Here is a 19,734-nt window from a genome sequence, read left to right as displayed (position 1 = left end):
CATCTGTAAAATGAGCTCATGACACCTAACCTACAGCTGTACTCAAAAACGTGAAGCAACGAGCAGAGTGCTGGGGTACTCAGTACCTGGTAACTCCTGCACCGCGATCACGTTCCTAAAAAAGCCCTTTTATTACACATATTGAAAGGCCAGGGTACCTGTGGGCAGCAACTGCAAAAAGGGGAGTTCAAACCATTTTGTGATTTCTTTTAAAACAAATTTTACTCTAGGAAGAGATGTAAAACTCCCAGAATTCTGAAATGAAGGAAAGGAAATATTAATATATTCTTATAGCGGAAAAACAAACTTGAAATGGAAATCCAAGGTAGGATCACAAGGTGATGACTGCTTTTCTTCTATGCTTGTGATTCAATCTCATTTCCTCTTCACCATTTCTCATGTCTGCAGCATTACCTCTGTGAAGATAAACAACTGCCCAAGTAACAGCAATATAAAAGATGAGTTGTTTTGTGTTAAAATAGGGGAAGTGAAAGTTGTTTTTTCTTATTTTTTTAGCGAAAGACAACATTCTCAAAGAGATGGGAAGAGTGCTTAAAGAAAAAATAAAACCTTAGGATAAAATATGATTCTTTTAAGGTTATTTCTTCCACTTGATATTTATGTTTGAAAATAGTCCACAAACTGAGTATTTGAATCTAGATGGACCACAGCTCACGCAAGCCTCCATTTGTCTCAGCTCTGCTAATGCACACGCGGGAGAACATCCATCAGTTACTAATAAGCAGAGATTCAGACGCCAACACACAAATCCTTCTGAACATTTATATCCTATCAAGTTGGGAATGTTTCTAAAAGATGTATGTGCGTGCATAGTTTATCTAATAGACTGAAATGGCTCTTATTTCTGTTCTGCCAAATAAAAAGACATTTCCCTGACTATAAATGTGATTTCTTCAGCTCCCAAACTGCACATTTTCTGGGCATTTCCTCCTTATGCTTCCTGGCAGGTCTATCCACCATCAAATTCTCCAGGTTTGTCAAACCGTTAATAGCGCCAATTTATATGAAGTGCCCGTGACTTGACCAGAATACAAGATCAAAGTTAAAGCAAGCACAAAAATAACAGCAACACTTGAAAACAAGTGAGGATTTGGAAATGGCCACTTTGTCTAGGGCAACACTAGGGCCTCAACTTCCAAAAGGTGCAGAGAGTAGTGCTATTTAGAAGGTACAGTAAGATGAGTACGCAAGGGAACCGGGATGGCTCAGAGGACTTAGATTCCATGGACATCTGGTACCTGGATCTACTTAGTAGCTGCGTGGCCCTGGGCGAGTCACTCATAATTTCCTCGTTCATTAACTGTAAATAGTATCCCCATTTTGGTACATCTTCCACACTTGCGGAAGGGTCTGGCAAAGTGCCTGGGACGAAGAAGGTGCCTGATAGATGTCAGTGTAAAACATTTGACGCAACTTGGGGAATCTGGATTTCCACGTCAGATTTCCCAAGTCTGAAGTGTTGACAACTCACTCGAAACGTTTTAAAGTCTGTTCAGGCCAAACAAAGCACATGACCCACCGCCCGTGTGCTCCTGCCGCTGGGAGTCAATGCTGTTGTTTGTCGGCCCTGGTCCCGGGTCCCTGCACGTGGTCCTTCAGATGTAAAAGCAAGATTCCAACTTGAACCTCGGCCGCCCTGAGGTTCTACCACTATCCCATCTCACCTTCAGGGTCTCTTCTTTCGAGGGAGGACCCGGCAGATGGGAGAGCACTCAGGGCTAAACCTCTCCCGGGCTCTGGGACGCGACAGATGGAAATTAGGAGGCAGGACTCACAGACCTAAAAACTCAAAAAGAAAACGCCTACCACCGCCCGGGTGCTCAGGGATTACCCGCAGGGTCTACAGGTCTGCGCTGGGCGTGTTCCCTGAGGTCAGACTTCCCTGCTGTCATCCGTTCTCCTGTTTCCTCTGCCTCTCCTTCTCCTCCTCAGGCCACTGACCAGGACTTAGAGAACGTGAGCAGGCACGCAGGGACAGGAGGAGCCTGTCACCGCGGTACCTTCAGCAAGGGCCCGATGAGCACGCTAGCACGGGCTGCTTGCTTTTTGGGCGTCGTGTGTTCCAGGTAGGGCGTGGAGTCTCGCATCCCTTTGGTCTGCGAGTGGACACAAGGCTGAGCTCCTGCAGCCACGTGACAGAAGGTGGGGACCTGTCCTCTCCTGAACAATACAAGGTGCCAGCAGCCTCCTTACAGGAGACGACACTACCACATGGGGTTCCAGGAGCAGCGGCTGAAGAGTGCCCGGGGGCCCAGATGAGGAAGGGAGGGCGAATCAGTGATGAACCTGCCGACAGAGATGGAGCACGAGGGGCCCCCGAGGGGCTGATTACAAAGGACACCCAGCCACATAACCCCTGAAGCCCCAAACAGGCTCTGCTCCATGACAACACCTGTGGCCAGCCTTGTGTGGGTCACATCACAGTCATCTGTACGGGGGCTCATTCCCAGCCCGGCCCGTGTAAGGGCTGGGGCCTCACGGCTGCACAGGCTGACGAGGGCCCATGGAGCTGACACCTACGGGAAAGACCGGCGATAAACACGACAACGACCAAGAGAAGAAAATGGGACTGTGGCTGTGACGGGAGTAAACCGGGTAACGGGGCGGGGCGGGGGGGGGGGGGGCGTGGCACTGGCGTACATGTCAACACTCGCCAAAGGAGACAGGAAGACAATCTCCTGTGAAGATTACTTCCGGTTTTAGAGGGATGAAAACTCTCAGGAAACAAAACATTAAAAAAAAATTACCAGCGTTAGATTATTTCTTTATATTATCATTTTAACATGTAAGTTAAAAGGTAGGGGATTTAAAACTATGCTGGAGACAGCAGCTTATTTCTATGACATCAGAGTATGACAGCCTCTGTTAGCCATAAGCACAGATTTTGTGTCATGCTGAAATGCAATTTAAAAATTAAACTCTACCCAGTCTGGTCCTAGCTAACTGAGGATGGCAAGTATAACGCAGGGTAATTGATTTCACGTATCGTTCACTGAAAAGCAGTGGAAGCGGGAGTTTGAAGATGACTGTTGTGGTCCAGGTGGAGTTATTACTTGTGACGCCTATAGCTCCGCGCAAGCACGGACTGTGCAGGTATGTTCTGCTGAGCAGCAGGCCACATTCAACCACAGTCAGCACAGAATGTGCTCTTTTCCAAGGGGAGCCAGCCTGCACACCTTCAGCTCTTCTGTCTGTCTCTGACATCAGCTGGTGGGATGCACCTCTCTCAACATAAATGCGTACACAGTCCCAGAAGGCTGTGCTACTGGGAGACACTGGCAGGTATAACTGCAAGGGTAACAACAGGAACAGATACCCTGACCCAGGGGTTCTCACATCAGTCCTTCAGGGTCAATAAAGGGGAGGTGACACTGAGATGACAGCTTTCCGTATTGTCAGAAGCAAACATCGAAACAGACACCAACCCACAAACTGTGATGTGTCCACACAGTGGAGGCTGTTTAGCAATAAAAAGAAACAAATTACTGTTACACTTAACTACATGGATGAATCTCCAAAAGGCATGTGGAGTGGAGGCAGCCAGACCCAGGAGGGTAAATGCCACCTGGTCCCATCCCCACCGCACGCCAGAACAGATCCACGTAATCTGTAGTTACAGAGAGCAGATCAGTGCTGGAGAAACTTTCCGGGATGACTGAAAAGTTCGTAAATCTTGATTGGGGTGCTGGTTACAGGGGTGTACACATATGTCAAAACTCATCAGACTGTACTTAAAATGTGTGTATGTCACTGAATGTAAACTATGTCTCAATGAAGTCGATTTAAAAAATTAAATATGACCCAAACCCAAAAAGCTTACACTTACCCATTCTCACAGTTAGTTCACAAAAGAAAGTTGTTTTTAATCCCCCAAATAGAGAAGATATAAAAGATAGTCCTTTTGAATTAAAAACTCTATTTTTCTCATTTTAAAGCCCAGTGATGGAAACCTCCTCAGGACTCATCAGGGATCAGAAGACAAGCCTTTGGGAACCACTCTTCTCTCCCTCTCTCCCCCCAGACGCCCTCCCTGCAGCCTACCTTGAGCATCCCTTTAACAAGGATCATGACTGCTTCATCTGGCAATGAACAGACCGGACTGGAGGACTGGAGCTACCAGGTTGGGGATTAAAATGAAATTGGACAGGAAGAAGGAATGATCTAAATAACTAATCAATTCTATCTAAAGCAGGGTGGGTAGGGAAGGGCAGGAGGCAGAGGGAACACGAGGGGTGAGGGAAAAGCTGAGAGACAGCGCTCTGGGGCTGCCACCCCTCCACAGGCCAGCGTCCTCCTGGGGACCTGTTACCTCAGTCACTGGGGACTTGCACCCAACAGGACCTGAGTGTGGCCGAGTCAGCTCAGCCCCTTAAATGAACCAGATATAAAATATCTATATATCTTATCATCATATTTTCCTTCAAAGAAGATCTGAGACTAACAGAACAGACATTTCTAAAAATAATACTTTTTACCTTCCTCTCCTTAAAGCCATTGGCTCACCAAGAGAATTCAGTAGCAGCCAAAGTATGACCCTAAATGTGACTACTTGTTCTAGAAAACACTGCGTGTGCATGAAATAAAGTGATGGAAGGAAAAGGCTGGCATAGTTCATTTTAAACTCAGAACACTAAGAGGAAATAAACAACCAAAAAGCGAAGAAGACGACAAAGCAAAACCCCAAATCCTCATAAAGACACAGTAGCACATTGAACGTCATGAAGGGGATTCCAAGGGTAAAATCTCCCTCATTCCCGACACCCTATGCGGCACTTAGGATGTGGCCGGCACTGTTCCAGGCACTTCACGTACAAAAGCTCCTACAGTCCTCAAACCAACCCAGCCTGCGGCTTTCCTCAGCCCCATTTCACAGATGAGGCACAGTGAGGTCACCTGGAGGAGTAACACTCCCCCAGCACTTTTCAGACAGCTACGCTTCTGCTGGAGCTTGGCTACTTTTGTCTATTTTGTTAAGGGCGGGACAGTATATTCCCAGGGGTTCTGTTTCTAGTACTGGCCCCTGATGCTTCTGTTGACAGGGTGCTCCACCCGCCACGGGAATGTGAGACCATCAGCCCTCCTCCCTGTAAATGCACAGGGCGGCCCTTCCTACTCAGAAAAGCAGGAATTCTCCAGGCAAATGCTGACAGTCGATTCCTGGTGCTAATGATGGCAACACCTGGGATGAGAACGGAAGGAAGCAGAACAATGACATGCTCTCAGACAGGGCTTCGATCAGTTCAGAGAGGGCCAGCCTAGATTCTGAAAGGTGCCAGACAGTTCCCATATGTGGTTTCTCTAACTTGCCTTTACGGTTGCATCTTCACAATTTTAGCCAGATCGGCATACGGCCAGGTCTATAATTTGCTTGCAACTTTTATTTAAATCAACTCAGTTAAAAAAAATTAAGTATCTTCTTTATTCATGACTTAAGTTCTATGCATGAAATCGATTTAATAGTCATACTTTATTAATACATTTATCTATGGAAATAAATCTATGTACCAACTAAAATCATTGCATGTCCTCCAGTGCTGTGACTTCTGTGTTTTGAAGAATTCAAATTCTGAACTGGTGAAAGCCAGTCTTTATCCTCTAATTTAAAAATATGGAAATAATACAAACACGCCTTAGGAAACTGTCTCTCAATATGTATAAATGGAACTCTCCACACACACAGTTTCAAATGGCTGACGAAAGAAACTGGGAGGGAATCAGGCACTAGGTCAGGAGGAGCAGAAGCACTGGATCACAGACATGGTGCAACATTTTAATAAGAAATCGCAGAATCTGGCCAAATTCAACCACCAACACTAGCACACAGGAATCACGTCTTCTCAACAGAAACCTCAAAGATATAAATGAATGTGCACGTTTTGTTAAAAAACAACGGGGGGGGGCGCTCAGTAGGCAGAAATAAGAATCTAAAACCTTGATTAATCAGGAAAGTTATTTGCATTGTTTCTCCAGGAAGACTGAAAAGGAGCGCCTGTGCCTAAGGGGAGGGATCCCCCCGAGCCCAGGGGCTCCTCTGAGGTGCAGCCAGGAAGTGGGGAAGCAGCGGGGGCGCGGGGGGGGGGGATGGCTTCGGGATCCCTCCGCCCTTCCTCCCCCCACAGCAAGCAGCTCACGCTTATCTGCTTCTACAGTGTTCTTCCTCCTACGAGACTCCCTGACCAAACTGTTCAGCGAAAAAGAAATCTGGAAACCACTGGTGAGGCCCAATTTCCTCACCTTACCAATGAGGGGACTGAAGCTCAGAGGAGGTAAAGACTTTGGGTCACTCAGCAAAGTAGAATCCAAGTCTGAAGAACTCAACATCCAGATTCTGGCGTTTATCTGACCAAAAGCACCTCTAGGAATGCCCCCTGGCAGACAGATACTGGGGACCGTAGTGAACGCCATACAACACCCTCGCCTACCCTCGAAAATGAAGACGTGTGATTAACCATCAATTCCTCGAGGAGGGGATGGCGGCCAGCAGTATTTAATGAAGTGTTATGAGTCAATGGAAGTCAATTAGAAATAAGATGAAGGGGAAGTATTTGGGGAAGTATGAGGTAAGGAAACAGGCACGTCTCTTCCTGAAAAGCTGTATAAATCAAATAATGTGTAAACAGATTAGGAAAGCTTCCTAATTATGAACAACAGAAACAAAAACAATGAAAATAGCAGTAGAAATAACAGCAACAGCTATAATGTATCCTTTATTATCTACCAAACACTGGAGTCGGCACTTTATATGCACTTAATATCCCTGTGACATAAATATTATTGTTCCCACTTTTATAGATTAAAAAACTGAGCCTACGCCCATGGTAGGGTGACCAACTGTCCTGGTTTGCCTGGCACCAAACGGGTTCCCGAGGTGTGGAACTGTCAGTGCCGAAAGCAGGAAAATCCTGGGCGATCTGGGGTGGCTGGTGACCTTACCTGTGGGGCTGGTAGGTGACAGTAACTTCCATGTCAGCCGGACTCCCCAGCCACCACTACCTCCTATGGGATAACTTCCCTCCCTGTGCTCCAGCCTAGACTTTCACGTACTGGTTTAAAGAAGGGCATGACCAGTATCGTACAAAACAACACGTTCATATGTAGCTTTAGCTCCATGTAGAGAAAAGACAGCACTGCAGAGGCTCGAGCCTCCATCCCCCAGAAGAGTAAAGAAGGGACACTTACCTTGACCTCAAACTCGAAGTGCTCGTCCTTCCCTTGGCCGCAGAGGACATAGCGTGGAATACTAATTTTGATGGGGTCCTTCAGGTTGTCTGGATTTGCTCCCAAAGAGCGAGACACCATCCGCTATCAAAGGCACATCAGATGGGAGAACAAAGAGAGAGACCAAGATCACTGCACTGCAAATACCCCGCCCGGCCAGGCGGAGGAAACGCGTTTCAAGCAAAGAAAAGAGCATCAGACCAGTAGAGTTTACTTAGAAAAATGATGGTTTCCTTTGAAAGAGAAACGCTACGTCTCTCTCCTGACAAAAGACCATTTCTTTAGGGATACCATTCCAAAAAGGTAGGGCGAAAGCGCTTCCAAATGTTGTTTGGCTTTGATGTTCCTTCCAATTTATAGGAACAAGTGAAAAAAAGGACAGATTACATATCCTGACTCTAAAAAAAAAGTCTGGTATAAACCAGATTCTTTTCTGAAAAGTCTTGATCACTGAACAACTTCTTTTTTCTTCACAGACTACCAGACTGCTGTGCGTAAAGCTCTAAAGCTGGAGATTTTATTCAAATGCACTTCATTTTTAACTTCCAGGCATTTTTATAAGGCAGTGTAGTGTGGAAAGCTCTTTAAACCACAATTAAAACGAATCCCCAGTGTTTCCTTTAGGCTCCATCTGACTAATAATCAACTGGGCTCTGACAAATGTCTACGGTCTGGATGGTGGGAAGACGGAGGGGCTTGAGGAATAGGCATTAAAAAAAATTAGAAGGGAATTCTCCTGAGTGTAAAGGGAAGGAAATCTCTGAACAATCCTTATCATTAACACTAACGGAGGGCTTTACGAAACATAAGAAGATGTGTTTTTGAAGCAGTAACAGTAATAAAATAATTAAAATCATATTTATAGTTAGCATCATAATTATAGTTAGCGTTTATTGAATACATACTATTACCCAGAATGTGCTGAACAGTTTATGTGCATCGTTTTGTTTAATCCTCATGACCCCCCCCAGGAGGCAGGAACCATTATGAACCCAATTTATCAGATGAAGAGTCCCAGGACTCAGAGCCTAGATAAATTTTAAGAGTTTAGGTAACTTAGAGGTAAGTGGTAGAGTCAGGATTCGAACTCAGGCTAACCGAGAGAGCCCACATGCATCACCACTATACTGCTAGTGTGACATTTATTTATCAATTTATTTTTTAAAACTTTTAATGGGGGTAGAATTGATTTACAATGTTGTGTCAGTTTCAGGTGTAGCACAAAGTGATTCAGTTATAAATATTTTTTCATACTCTTTTCCACTGTAGGTTATTACAAGATATTGAATATAGTTCCCTGTGTATGCAGTAAATCCTTATTGTTTATCTATTTTATATATAGTGGTGTATAGCTGATAATCCCAAACTCCCAATTTGTCCCCCCGCCCATTTTCCCCTTTGGTAACCGTAAGTTTGCTTTCTCTGTCTATGAGTCTGTTTCTGTCTTGTATGTAGATTCATCGGTATTATTTTTTAGATTCCACATATAAGTGACAGCATATTTGTCTTTCTCTGCCTGACTTACCTCACCCAGTACCTTTCATGAAATTTTAAAGTAAGTCCATCCACCTGAGATAAACTGAGCTAACATATACAGAATTTAAGAAGACGGAAAACCCATGGTTATACAACTAAACTCACTGATTTGACCAAAAAGACAACAGGGGCAACAAGCTCCCTTTCCCTCAGGCAGAAAGGGGTCCTGGACCCTTGGATCCTCGGCCAGGGGTAGCATGGATGGTCCAGGTTTGCTGCGCATGGGAAAGCGCAGGGCTCTGGACAACATGGAGGCACGTGACTTGCCTCAGGTGGCGGCTCTCATCGAGCTGACAGTGTAAACACACTGGCACGATATGAAATTACCAAAGCCTTTTAGAGCATCTTACTTTTTCACTGCGTGGCTGGTTACCCCAAACAAGAACCATTCCTTTTATTGCAGCGGTGCACCTGTTTAGCTGTCCTTGGTGTCAAAAAACCATAGCGGAAATCCCTAAAAAGAGAGTTTCTCGATACATGTATTGCCAAAGACCTTGCAATCCACTAAGAGTACTATTTCCAAATTACTATGAATGTAGACATCTCCCGAAACATGGGATATTTTTATCTATTTGAAGGTGAAAAGGCAGAGAAATAATCCAGTGCTTTTATTTATTTTCAACAAACATATTTAATGTTAAGAAATGTCTCTGACCTCAAAGCCCATGGTTTGGCTATGCAGTCCTCTGCTGCCTTAGCTCTGAAACCTTCTATGTCATGCTTGTAACTGTATTTTTCAAGTAGGAACATAACCTCTCTTCCACATGTGACACAATCACCTGGGAACTCCACTGCTACAGTGCGAGCGCGTGCGTGTGTGTGTGCGCGTGTGTGTGTGGAGTTGGAGTGGAGAGCTGTGGTGTCTGGAAGCGCAAAGGAGCTTAGAACAACCTCAGCAGAAGGGCTGCCGCTGTCAGGCTTTTAAGCAAGAACCGGTAACACTAGTTTAGAAGACCCACTCCCAGATCCTCCCTACAGGTTAGAACAACAGGCCCTTGTGGCAGCTGACTGGGTGAGGAGCTCTCTCTGCACAGCTGCGGGCTACCCGCTAAGGGGCAAGAAGGGGGAAAAGGAGGAAGGAAGAAGAGCAATTAAATTGTTCCCCTTCAGGCTCGGTCGACACACAGCGTGATAAACCAGAGCAGTGCTGTTAGTGCCGCTGGGCTAGAACAAAGCCCTAGGGGTCTGGTGCTCCTAAATGGAGAGGCAGCAACCCCAGCTAGGGGACGGGAAAGCCTCATGGAGAAGGGGCTCTGCAGCCGGGTACACAAGGATGAATAGGAGTTTTCCAGGAGGAAGAGAAGGCTCGTTCTGGCAGAAGAAAGGGTGCCCTCGCTATAAACCTTTAGTTCACTGAGGAAAGTAAAGAAATACCTGGGCCGATGTTTGGCACAGAGTAGGTGCAGAGAGGAGGGGGGATGGGGAGAGAGGGAGAGGAAAAACTGTTCCCCTCCAATCGATTAGGAACAGTGTGTTACCACATGTGTTTATCGGTTCTCAACAAGGTGCAGAGGACAATACCAACACGTTTAACACACTTGGTGGATTCTCCACCACTGTCTGCTTCCCTGAAGCAACTGCAGAAGAGGGACTTGGATTCCACATGGCCGTCACCTGGAGGAGACTCAGAATTCAATCCGAGCTTTCGGAGCTGGTCTCTGACGGACAGTCACCCACCCTCTCTGAACCTCCATTTTGTCGTCAGTGGAAATGGGCACGATGTTTCCCAAATCTCCTCTATGTAGCAGGAACCCAACTGTGACCAAGGCCGTGTCCCGCCCTGTGGGACAAGTAAACTGATAATTACAGCAGGATGAGAAAGTTATGATGGGGGTCACTGAGTGAAAAACATATACACAGATATTGCTATACAAATACTGTGAACTTCCCTGAGGAAGAACTGCAGTCAAAACCGCCCAGGTACACTGTTAACCAAGCAGTGGAGACTTAACTTTCTAAACACCTTTCCCTATAGGCGCCCTTAGGATATACAATCAAACATCGATGTCTTTTACAGAGCGCCAGCTATGGACCATACACAGGGCCAGGTCCTGGGAATACAAAGTAACTCTGACAAAGTATCTGTAACTTCTAAGACCTTTAGTTTTTCTCAACTGCATTAAGTTTTAAACAAAGACAAGGTTTTTCTACTCCAGATGGATTATACGCTAACGTTAGCAAACGCTACCTTAACCTTCTTTTCTCATAGGTCAACTTTCAAAGGGGGTTAAGACTGTAACTGATGGTCTGGTTATCACACAGGCATTTTAAGACTAGAAAGTTCTCTTAAGAACGCGTAATTGTGAAATCAATTGCTAATGAAAAGAAAGTTGTTTGATGCATAGGCTTATAAATCCCTTACAGAAAAAAATCACTGCCTTTGATAATTTAACTGGGTATATGAATTACGTAGAGACCAGTTACCTAGGAGACACTGGATCTTATTATGTCGCTCGCCTAAATCCAGGACGGCCCTTTACATCCCAGCACATGCACGTGTACCTCAAGAAACAGTTCTAGGTGGTACACAAGAGCCACTGCTCCACTCAGGACCAGACAGGGAAGAATAACTGAAGCCACTGCTGAGAAGAGGATATTTCTCTTCATTATTCTGCACATTGGGGATTAGAAACATCGTCAGAGTTCCCACATCTGGGACCACAGTTTACTTCACTCTCACTGATTTCACAGTTAACTGAATATTAACAGGTGTAGAGAAATGAACACCTGCAGAAATGAATAACTGAAGAATAAGCCAGGGATCTGAAGACATTTGAGCAAAAGTATAGAGAAAAATGAAGAGTATGTGCTTCCACCACATCACTGCTGCAACGTAATTTTTAGACACTATGTTCTGAATTGACATTTGATGAAAAATGTCGAATTCTCAGGATATACTGTGAAAGGTTCCTGACGTTCTCCTAAACTATGTTTATGTTGGGCAGGAAGGAAAACTAACACAAATGTCTCCTAAATTTATTTTTTATTTGAAAGGAGCTATATTTTGAATATCTTGAGATTTACAGCGGACAAGCAAATGTGTGCTGTATCATATATCCCATTATTTATGAGAGTTTTTAAATTTCTATGGAATTATTTATTTTGGAGTCAGTCACAGTTTCTTAAACTTGGAAGGGGAAGCTGGTGACACATCATGCTAGGAGGTAAAGAAACATGAAAGGCTGTATGTCTGGAAGCACGTCTCGCAGGAGATCTGGATAAATATGTAGGACCGGTCAAGGAATTTCAAATGCACCACAGACTGGCTCTATTTAGAAATAAAAAGTCAAGGAAAAGTACATAATTAGTAACTTGGATTACATTCCTGTACATAAGAAATATCTTTTAGGGACTTCCCTGGAGGTCCAGTGGTTAAGACTTCGCCTTCCAGTGCAGGGTGTGTGGGTTCGATCCCTGGTTGCAGAGCTAAGATCCCACATGCCTCACAGCCAGAAAAACAGAAACATAAAACAGAAGCAATACTGTAACAGAGTCAATAAAGACTTTAAAAATGGTCCTCTTTAAAAAAAAAAAAATCTTTTAAAATAAGATACAGAGAAATATTTTTCTGATAGCTTTTAACAAAACAATGTCCTGTGTCAACAAATTCACTATTTTTCCAGTGGTGTGGAAATATTATAGTCCAGTCCTCAGCCTAAAGAAGCAGACAGAACACAGGCTACGTTTTGAATATTCAGATTAGAATCTTCTCTTCCTACTCAGGCTGTCTCCTTCAAAAGGAGCAAATTAAGAAAATTAATAGGAAGCAGCATTAACATCCACTAGGATCACTGTCGGCACTGCAGAGGGCACAGAGTGAACCGATTCCAAAGGGAGTCATCAACATTCTCCCCTAAATGCTCTAATTACATACCAGATGGCTGAATTCAGTATATGCTTTAACCATGACAAGGTCAGGGCTCAGGACGGCCGTCTGATCTCTTAGCCAAATATCCAAGCTTTGCTTCTAAACTACAGGCAAACCTGGGTTTTTATCAGATTTAGCAAAAACTAGTAATTCCCCTTTCTCTGTTCCCAGCATAGCACATATTTCTAATCCCTCTTTTTTCAACCACACATGCCACAGTCATAGTTCTAATTAGAGCTATTTGCATCAAGCACCTACTATGACCCAGCAGTTTGAAAACGGGGGTCTGGGGCAGAGATGGTGAGGACCCATCACCTTCTCAAATACGAGCCACGTCACAGGAAATGGGGCATAAAGGTAACCTGTGTGAGCAGATGTACGTTACAAATGTGGCAAAAAGCCAAGACATGCTTGCGTTCCTCTCCAGAAGGCGAAGCCAGCCTGTGCTGTGAAGGGACCGGGGCTAGTCCCACACCACCTTTGAAGGCTTAGTACCAACAACTGACCTGGATTTGCTAAGACACATGGCACACCTACCTGCTCCAGGTCAGGGTCAGGACTTAACAACAGCCCGACAGGTAGAACCACCATGAACTGCATCTCATTTTAAAGTGACTTTAAAAGACGCACGTCAGGAAACAGAAATATGGATTTTCAAATAAAGGAGTATTTCTTTCCTTTTGATATGTATCTATATCTGTATGTTATCAAGGATAAATTACCCAGAAAATGACAAATTGTGTTGGATACAAATGCTTGTGGAATATCCTGAGTTTACTGGCCTTCCAGTAAATTCGAATCTGTGATTCTCACTAAAAGTAGATTATTTCATCCATGTAGATCTGAGTTGATTGATCAACATTGTTTCAAGGTTTGGAAATACTGAATGATCTGATGAATGTTTCAGCCTGAAGCTATTAAAAATGTCCCCATCTTTCTCTAGACCAAAAAGAACTTTAATGGTCATTGTCTCTGGATAACCCATCGTTAGATGGATGATTTAAAAAAAGACTAAATAACAGGTCTAGTACGAATGTGGCAGTAGCTGTCATGTGGCTCTCGTTACCAAACATGAGTCTAGGCAGTTGAGGACCTGAGGAGGGAAAACCAGCTGATCTCCCTCCTGGTTCTACAATGTCTTTAATGACCCAAGAAAAATACTACTCATCGTCACTCACTGACTTCTGCTGAGCCCTAGTTTTGGTTCAAACTGTACTAATTTCTCAGGTCCAGGCAAAACTGAAGTGGGGGTAGGGGATTGGTGGAGATTCTCTTTATCAGGTTTCTGTAGAGCATACTGTTTAATCTTCCAACTAAAGGAGCAACTTCGAGCACACAAGGTTATCTGTACTGTACTGCCACAATGATTATACCCAGGCATTTCTTCTGTAAGAGCTAAAATGTAGAGAGCAAAAAGGAGACATAAGGCGTACGAAGACACGATGGAATGGCAAAGAAACCTGTAAGGCACTTCTTGAAAAACAAAACTCATAAAAAGAGAAATAATATTTAATGTCTAGAAATTCCAAGAAAAAAGTTACAAGTCAGAAAAAAAATCAATAGTTCTTCCAATCAAGTATTCATTCCTACGAAAAAAACAAATCAACAACAAAAAAATGTATTCAGGCAATGTCAAGAATAACCATGACCAGAAGGTGACTCTGGCATTGTGGAAAGAACATACATTCTGGAGTAAGGTCTGGGTTTGAGTTCCAATTCCCAATCAGTGATCCTTTCAGATACAAAATGGAAATAGATAACAATTCGCCCATCCTGGGAGGATCACTGTGGGGCTCCAAAGAAACAATACACAGGAAAGAACTCTGCACGCTGTAAACCACAATATAAAGGGTGGTCAGGGCTGTTACCGCTGCAGTCCACTGCATCTTCAGCAACAGAAGGTTTTAACAAGATGGCAGAAGAAGAAAACGTGAGTAGTGATTTATAATAGAATCTCTTTCCTTCTCACCAACCGTATTCCGTTCCGTTCCTTATAAAGGAGGTTTTTTAAAAATTACAAGGGTGCATCCTTAAAAAGAGACTAGACGGTGTGGTTTGGAATCTGTGTTGTGTAAGAACCAGCAGGGGGACCAAAGAGTGTTGGAGGTAAAGAAGAAAACCCCGTTGGGGCTTCCCTGGTGGCGCAGTGGTTGAGAGTCCACCTGCCGATGCAGGGGACGCAGGTTCGCGTCCCGGTCCGGGAGGATCCCACATGCCGCGGGGCGGCTGGGCCCGTGAGCCATGGCCGCTGAGCCTGCGTGTCCGGAGCCTGTGCTCCGCAACGGAAGAGGCCACAGCAGTGAGAGGCCCGCGTACCGTAAAAAAAAAAAAAAAGAAGAAAACCCCGAGGAGGTGAGAGAGAGAGCGCACTGTGTTCTTGGAAGGGCTGTGATATAACACAGTTGTGAAACAGACTTGTTCTACTCTGTGACTGAGGGCGCCACAGACGGACGGACTGCAGATGGAGGCCACATTAAGGAAGACTATGGAAACGACGGTCTAACGAGAGCAGATCCCAATGGATAAACTGCTTCAGAGGCAGGTGATGATCAGCCTGTGGAGGTGTCAAGCAAAGACTGAACTGGAAAATAAGTTCAACTAGTAACTAGGACTCAGTACTTCCAGAAGGGAGAGGTCCTACAGGTTTGATCTGAATTTATCTTCACTAGAACCTTGGGAACCCTGACCCAATGCATCTGGGTGTGGTCCCAATTCTCTCTCCCTTGTAGCCGTAGGAGGAGGAGCAGATATTCTTGCCATGGCTTCGTGGTGAATGGAGTGTGCGCTGCCTTTTGCCCCTTGACTTTGGACTTGCATGTGTCACTTGCGTTGGCCAAGGGGATGTTAGCAGACATGACGCACGGTTGCCTTTTCGTGCTTCTGTCATCGACATGATACGGCCACTGCCCCTTCCACGTAGATCCAAAATGAGGCAGGTGGTGCAGACCGAACTAGCTGACCTGCAGATGACCTTAGCCTAAAGCAGAGCTGCCTCGATTTACTTGCAAACCATCAGTGAGGAATAAAAGCTTTTTCTTGTTGCGTCACTACAATTTCGAGGGTTGCCTGCTATTTGGCAACAGCTGACTGATAGGACATCACAAAAGGTACGTTAGGGAAGGAAGCAGTATCAACTAAAGGGAACAGCGGAAGCTGTGTAACTAAATTAACAAGACGACCTCATGAGAAACTGGTCTGTCCGACAAGGCCATCTGAGAAGCACTAATAAAAGTGCTCTAATCTATTTATCATTCAAAGCTGTAATTCATCACTCGTCTAAAGAATGTAAATAAAAATTACTGTAATTACGACCACTGGAAGGCGTAAGCATTCTCTCCAGAGGATGCACACACAGTTTTTTAAGTAATGGGAACAGGGAGACAAACTGTTTTGAAATGTGTTTCAACATAGACGAAATAAATTCACCCTGCCAACCACAAGTCTGCACAACAGGCAGCTGTGAGCAAAATGGATTTTCATCAAATTCAGATGAAATCACTGTTTCAAAAGGCCTCAAAGAGGTATTGTCTAGAACGCATTAACAAGCTTACGCCTATATTACGACAGTGCAAGATGCCACATAATAAAGTGTGTATGAATCTATTTCTTTCTGATACAGGAACTCGTTACAACTGAGAAGACGGTACTTCAGGCTGGACGCTGAGGCTGCCACGCCTGCTCCGCTGACGCAGTGTCCCGGCTCAGAACCCGAAAATGAGCCCGTGAGCCAGAGAGGCCCTAGGACTGAAGCCACGGAGGACAAGGGCACGCACACCACTCCACTGGCTTCTCCAGGCATCATGACCACCTTAATACTCACTTCATGATGGCAAATCAAATTCTCATATCAGGACCGTATTTGATCTCAAGGTAAAAAGTATGCTTAGGTGAAAAGAAGTGACACGTGAAATCTGAACTGCCCAGAGGCAGCTGCTTCTGTTTTGTAGTGAGAGCAGAATGCAGCCCTCACCTCGGGCCACTTGGACCGTAAAGCAGACTGAACAAGTCATAACCGATAATATGATCTGTATGCAATGCCCACTTTCGCTGTGTGCTCCATCTACGGACAAAATTAAAGAACATCATTGATAACACAGTAGGATTCTGCTTCTTCACCTATGAGGACGAGCAGGTCTGTCTGTTTAATACGTATCACGCTGTTAAAATTTTGAACTGCTTATGTACTGTTTCCTTTCCAACCAAGGCATCCCTCTGCTGACATCTTAAACTTCACTCTCTCCACTCTTCATGATCATTCATTCCGTTCTTCTTATCAAGAACACACGAGAAAATACTCAATTTAAATTAGGGGAAATATTATTGATAAGATATTAGAAGACTATTGTGGTTCATTTTGGAAATTTTTTCTGTGGTAGAAGGTCCACCAGCCAAGCATGTGACAAGCGAACTGACTGTAATCATGTCCTTACCGCAGACTCAAAAGCCTCCACGTGTAAGGCAATAGGGTGCGTGTGTGTGTGTGTGTGTGTCTGTGTGTATTGGGGGTAGAGGGTGTTGCTGAAGAGGTAAAAAGGGCTTCACATGAAAAGGGAAAAACACTTGAATTCTATCACCTCAAAAAGACAAAAAGCTCCGCTTGGCCACCGCAAACCAGGCTGCGGCCAGCAGTGTGGACCCTGATGCACTCTCCCGGGTCCTGCCTCTCCCCGCTCATGTCCCCAGAACCTGGGGAGAGGAAAACCAATGCTGGAAACTTGGAGCAAGTTCAGTAGCTTGTTGTCGGCGCTGATGGGGAAGAGAGGGAAGACCTGCATTTCCTGACCAAAGGGAGACGGACAGTCCCTGGAAGGGTCAGCCCTGGCACTGGCCCGATCACGGACGAGGAACAGAAGTGAAGGGGGGCTACAACATTATATTGCACGTTATGTAAATATCTGACCAGAACACAAAGTGGCCCCCGCAGGCCAGGCTAAAACGGAGGCCTTAGCGGAACGGCCGAGTCGCTAAGCGCGGACGCACTGCAGCGCAGCTGCCGTGACCCTGGCTGAAGTGAAGGACAGGGGGAGGTGGCCCCCTTCCTCCTGAGACTCTGGAAGCTAGTAGGACATTCATAACTGAGAAACAGGAGAAGGTGCGCGGAGCAACCCAGGGTCAGATGCAGTAAAACACCAGTACAAAACGTGTAACCCGACTCCGCACAGGAATGTGAACAGCAGCGGGGGCAAAGGAAGGGGTCAACCAGAGAAGGGAGAGATTTCTGAGAGCCCAGCTTCAAGCCTCTTTCCAGGAGGAGGGCAGCCGGCTCCTGGGTGGTACCGGTGGGGAGAGGAGCCCGACCTGAGGCAGACACGGCCATGAGTTGCTCTCAGAAGCGAGGCCAGCAGGCCCCCGTGGTCGGAGGTGAAGGAGGGTGAGCCAGCTGAGAGGCAGGCGGGAGGGCCGCCAGGGAAGCGCCGGATGCCATCGACGTGGTCTCTATCTGATAAGATAGCGCACGGCAGCCTGGGAAGTTACACCGGGGCTAAGAGTCTCTCTAGGAGAGGACCACCAAAGCTCAGAGGAAGGCCTGGCACACTGGGGGCATGTGGCCCAGGGGAAGGGCAGTGAAAGCTAAGCCAACGAGGGAGGAGCTGAAGTCACAGGCTGGAAAGGAACAGTCCAGAGTCTGAAGGGAGGAGGGAAAAGGCAATGCCCTGAAGAAGACCCCACAGGGCAGGGGCGCTGCCTACATCCTACGTGTTACAGGGAGGGGAGGGCGCTGTAAACCCCCAGGTCCTCCAGGGAAGCCTGATGTGTCACTAACGTGCTCTGCGGCAGAGCTGTCCCAACCTTGGCCAACGCGAGGACGTCGAGAGGGTCACTGCCAGACCAGACAGACACCTTTTCAGGCAGCACAAATCCGCCTGCCAGTGTCCAGCAGAAATAGACTCCAAGGCACATAAGCACAGGTCGACACGAGCACAATGTGAAATGCTTCCAGCACCTCACAAATAATGAGGACCCGATTTACACGGCTGACGTTCAAGAAAGTGAAGCAAGGTGGTGATAAAGATACTTCATCAGTGCTCTACTATCACCTATTTTTAGTTCAGTGGCGATATTTAAAATATTTACATTTTCAATTTATAGAGGCCTGCATTTTTCCAGCTTCAGATCAGTTAGCTACACTGAGATAGACATAGCCCTGGATGACTTTCATCATGTTTATTTTATGAAAGATCTCAAAAAATACGTGGAGTATTTTCACAGGTCTCCTCCCTAGAGCCTCGTCAAGTGTGCGATTAGGCACAGAGCCTCGTCCTGAGAGGTGAGGGTCAGCTTCCAGACCTCAGGGGCCCCATTGCGGCCGCCCTCCGGACACAGGTGCTGGTGAGCAGCTGAACATTCTGGGCTTCCTGAGGGTGCTGGGCGACACTGCTTCCTGAATCTGGTGGGTGTGAGTTTCGGGAAGAAGACGAGTTTGATGGTGGATGCTGTTTTCATCTCTGCGACAACAAGACACCTGAATTCACTTAAAGCTCGGCACCTGACCACATCAAACCGTGTCCCTGGAAGCGGCGAGCTCGGAGAGCCGCTCTGAGGGTAGAACACGCCGTCTTCCCTCACCAGGGCGACGTGGGTGTTGAGAAGGACCAGCGGCTGGCAGTGGCCTGGGCCAGAGCCACCCTCGACTCTGACCGCCGTGTACAGCAAGAGCTGAACCTCCACCAGAGACGGGGCGTCCACGTCCAGGTTTCCGTGAAGGAAATAAATCAGGTCGACCAGGTATTCTGGAACCTGGATGACAACTGAACTCCGTTCACCAAAACTAAATCAGGGATTTCCGCCTTCCAATCAAGGGAAAGCTGGACCAGATCTTGCTGGAACAAAGGATGGCTGGCGCAGGCGGCGGCATCGGCCTTGGACGTCAGGACACACAGGAGGTCCCAGCACATCTACCGACAGAGGTGTCTGCTGTAGGTAAGCGCGGTGAGCAGGAGACTCTCTGCAGAGCCCAGGAGTGAAACGCTCTGCCCACCAAAGCCGATCTGAACCTCCTGTAGCCCAGAGAGGGGCAGAGCGCGGAGCAGACCCACGGAGGCTGGGGGATTCAGAACCAGCGCGCACAGGGCTGAGCGGAGCAGCAGCTC

The 19,734-nt window shown here is 46.1% G+C and overlaps 1 protein-coding gene and 1 pseudogene across 7 annotated transcripts in view; both read right to left on the bottom strand.

Moving 5' to 3' along the window:
* LOC101321628 (kinesin-like protein KIF16B) overlaps window positions 1-19,734 on the bottom strand; it is a 278,548-nt gene that overhangs the window by 78,939 nt on the left and 179,875 nt on the right. For all 7 annotated transcript variants that reach the window (XR_002174849.3, XR_012326207.1, XR_012326206.1 and 4 more), the window contains exon 23: window positions 7,201-7,323. Coding sequence is in view for 2 of the 7 variants with exons in the window: in XM_019927579.3 (XP_019783138.2) it covers window positions 7,201-7,323 (123 nt within the window). In the remaining 5 variants the exon portion in view is untranslated. The remainder of the gene's footprint in view (window positions 1-7,200; window positions 7,324-19,734) is intronic.
* LOC109548710 (uncharacterized) lies at window positions 7,335-19,557 on the bottom strand (annotated as a pseudogene).

Source organism: Tursiops truncatus, chromosome 15, assembly GCF_011762595.2.
Source record: "Tursiops truncatus isolate mTurTru1 chromosome 15, mTurTru1.mat.Y, whole genome shotgun sequence".
In the NCBI taxonomy this organism is placed as follows: Eukaryota; Metazoa; Chordata; class Mammalia; order Artiodactyla; family Delphinidae; genus Tursiops; species Tursiops truncatus.
The sequence above is the reverse complement of the archived record's forward strand: the minus strand, read 5'-3'. Positions and strand labels throughout refer to the sequence as shown.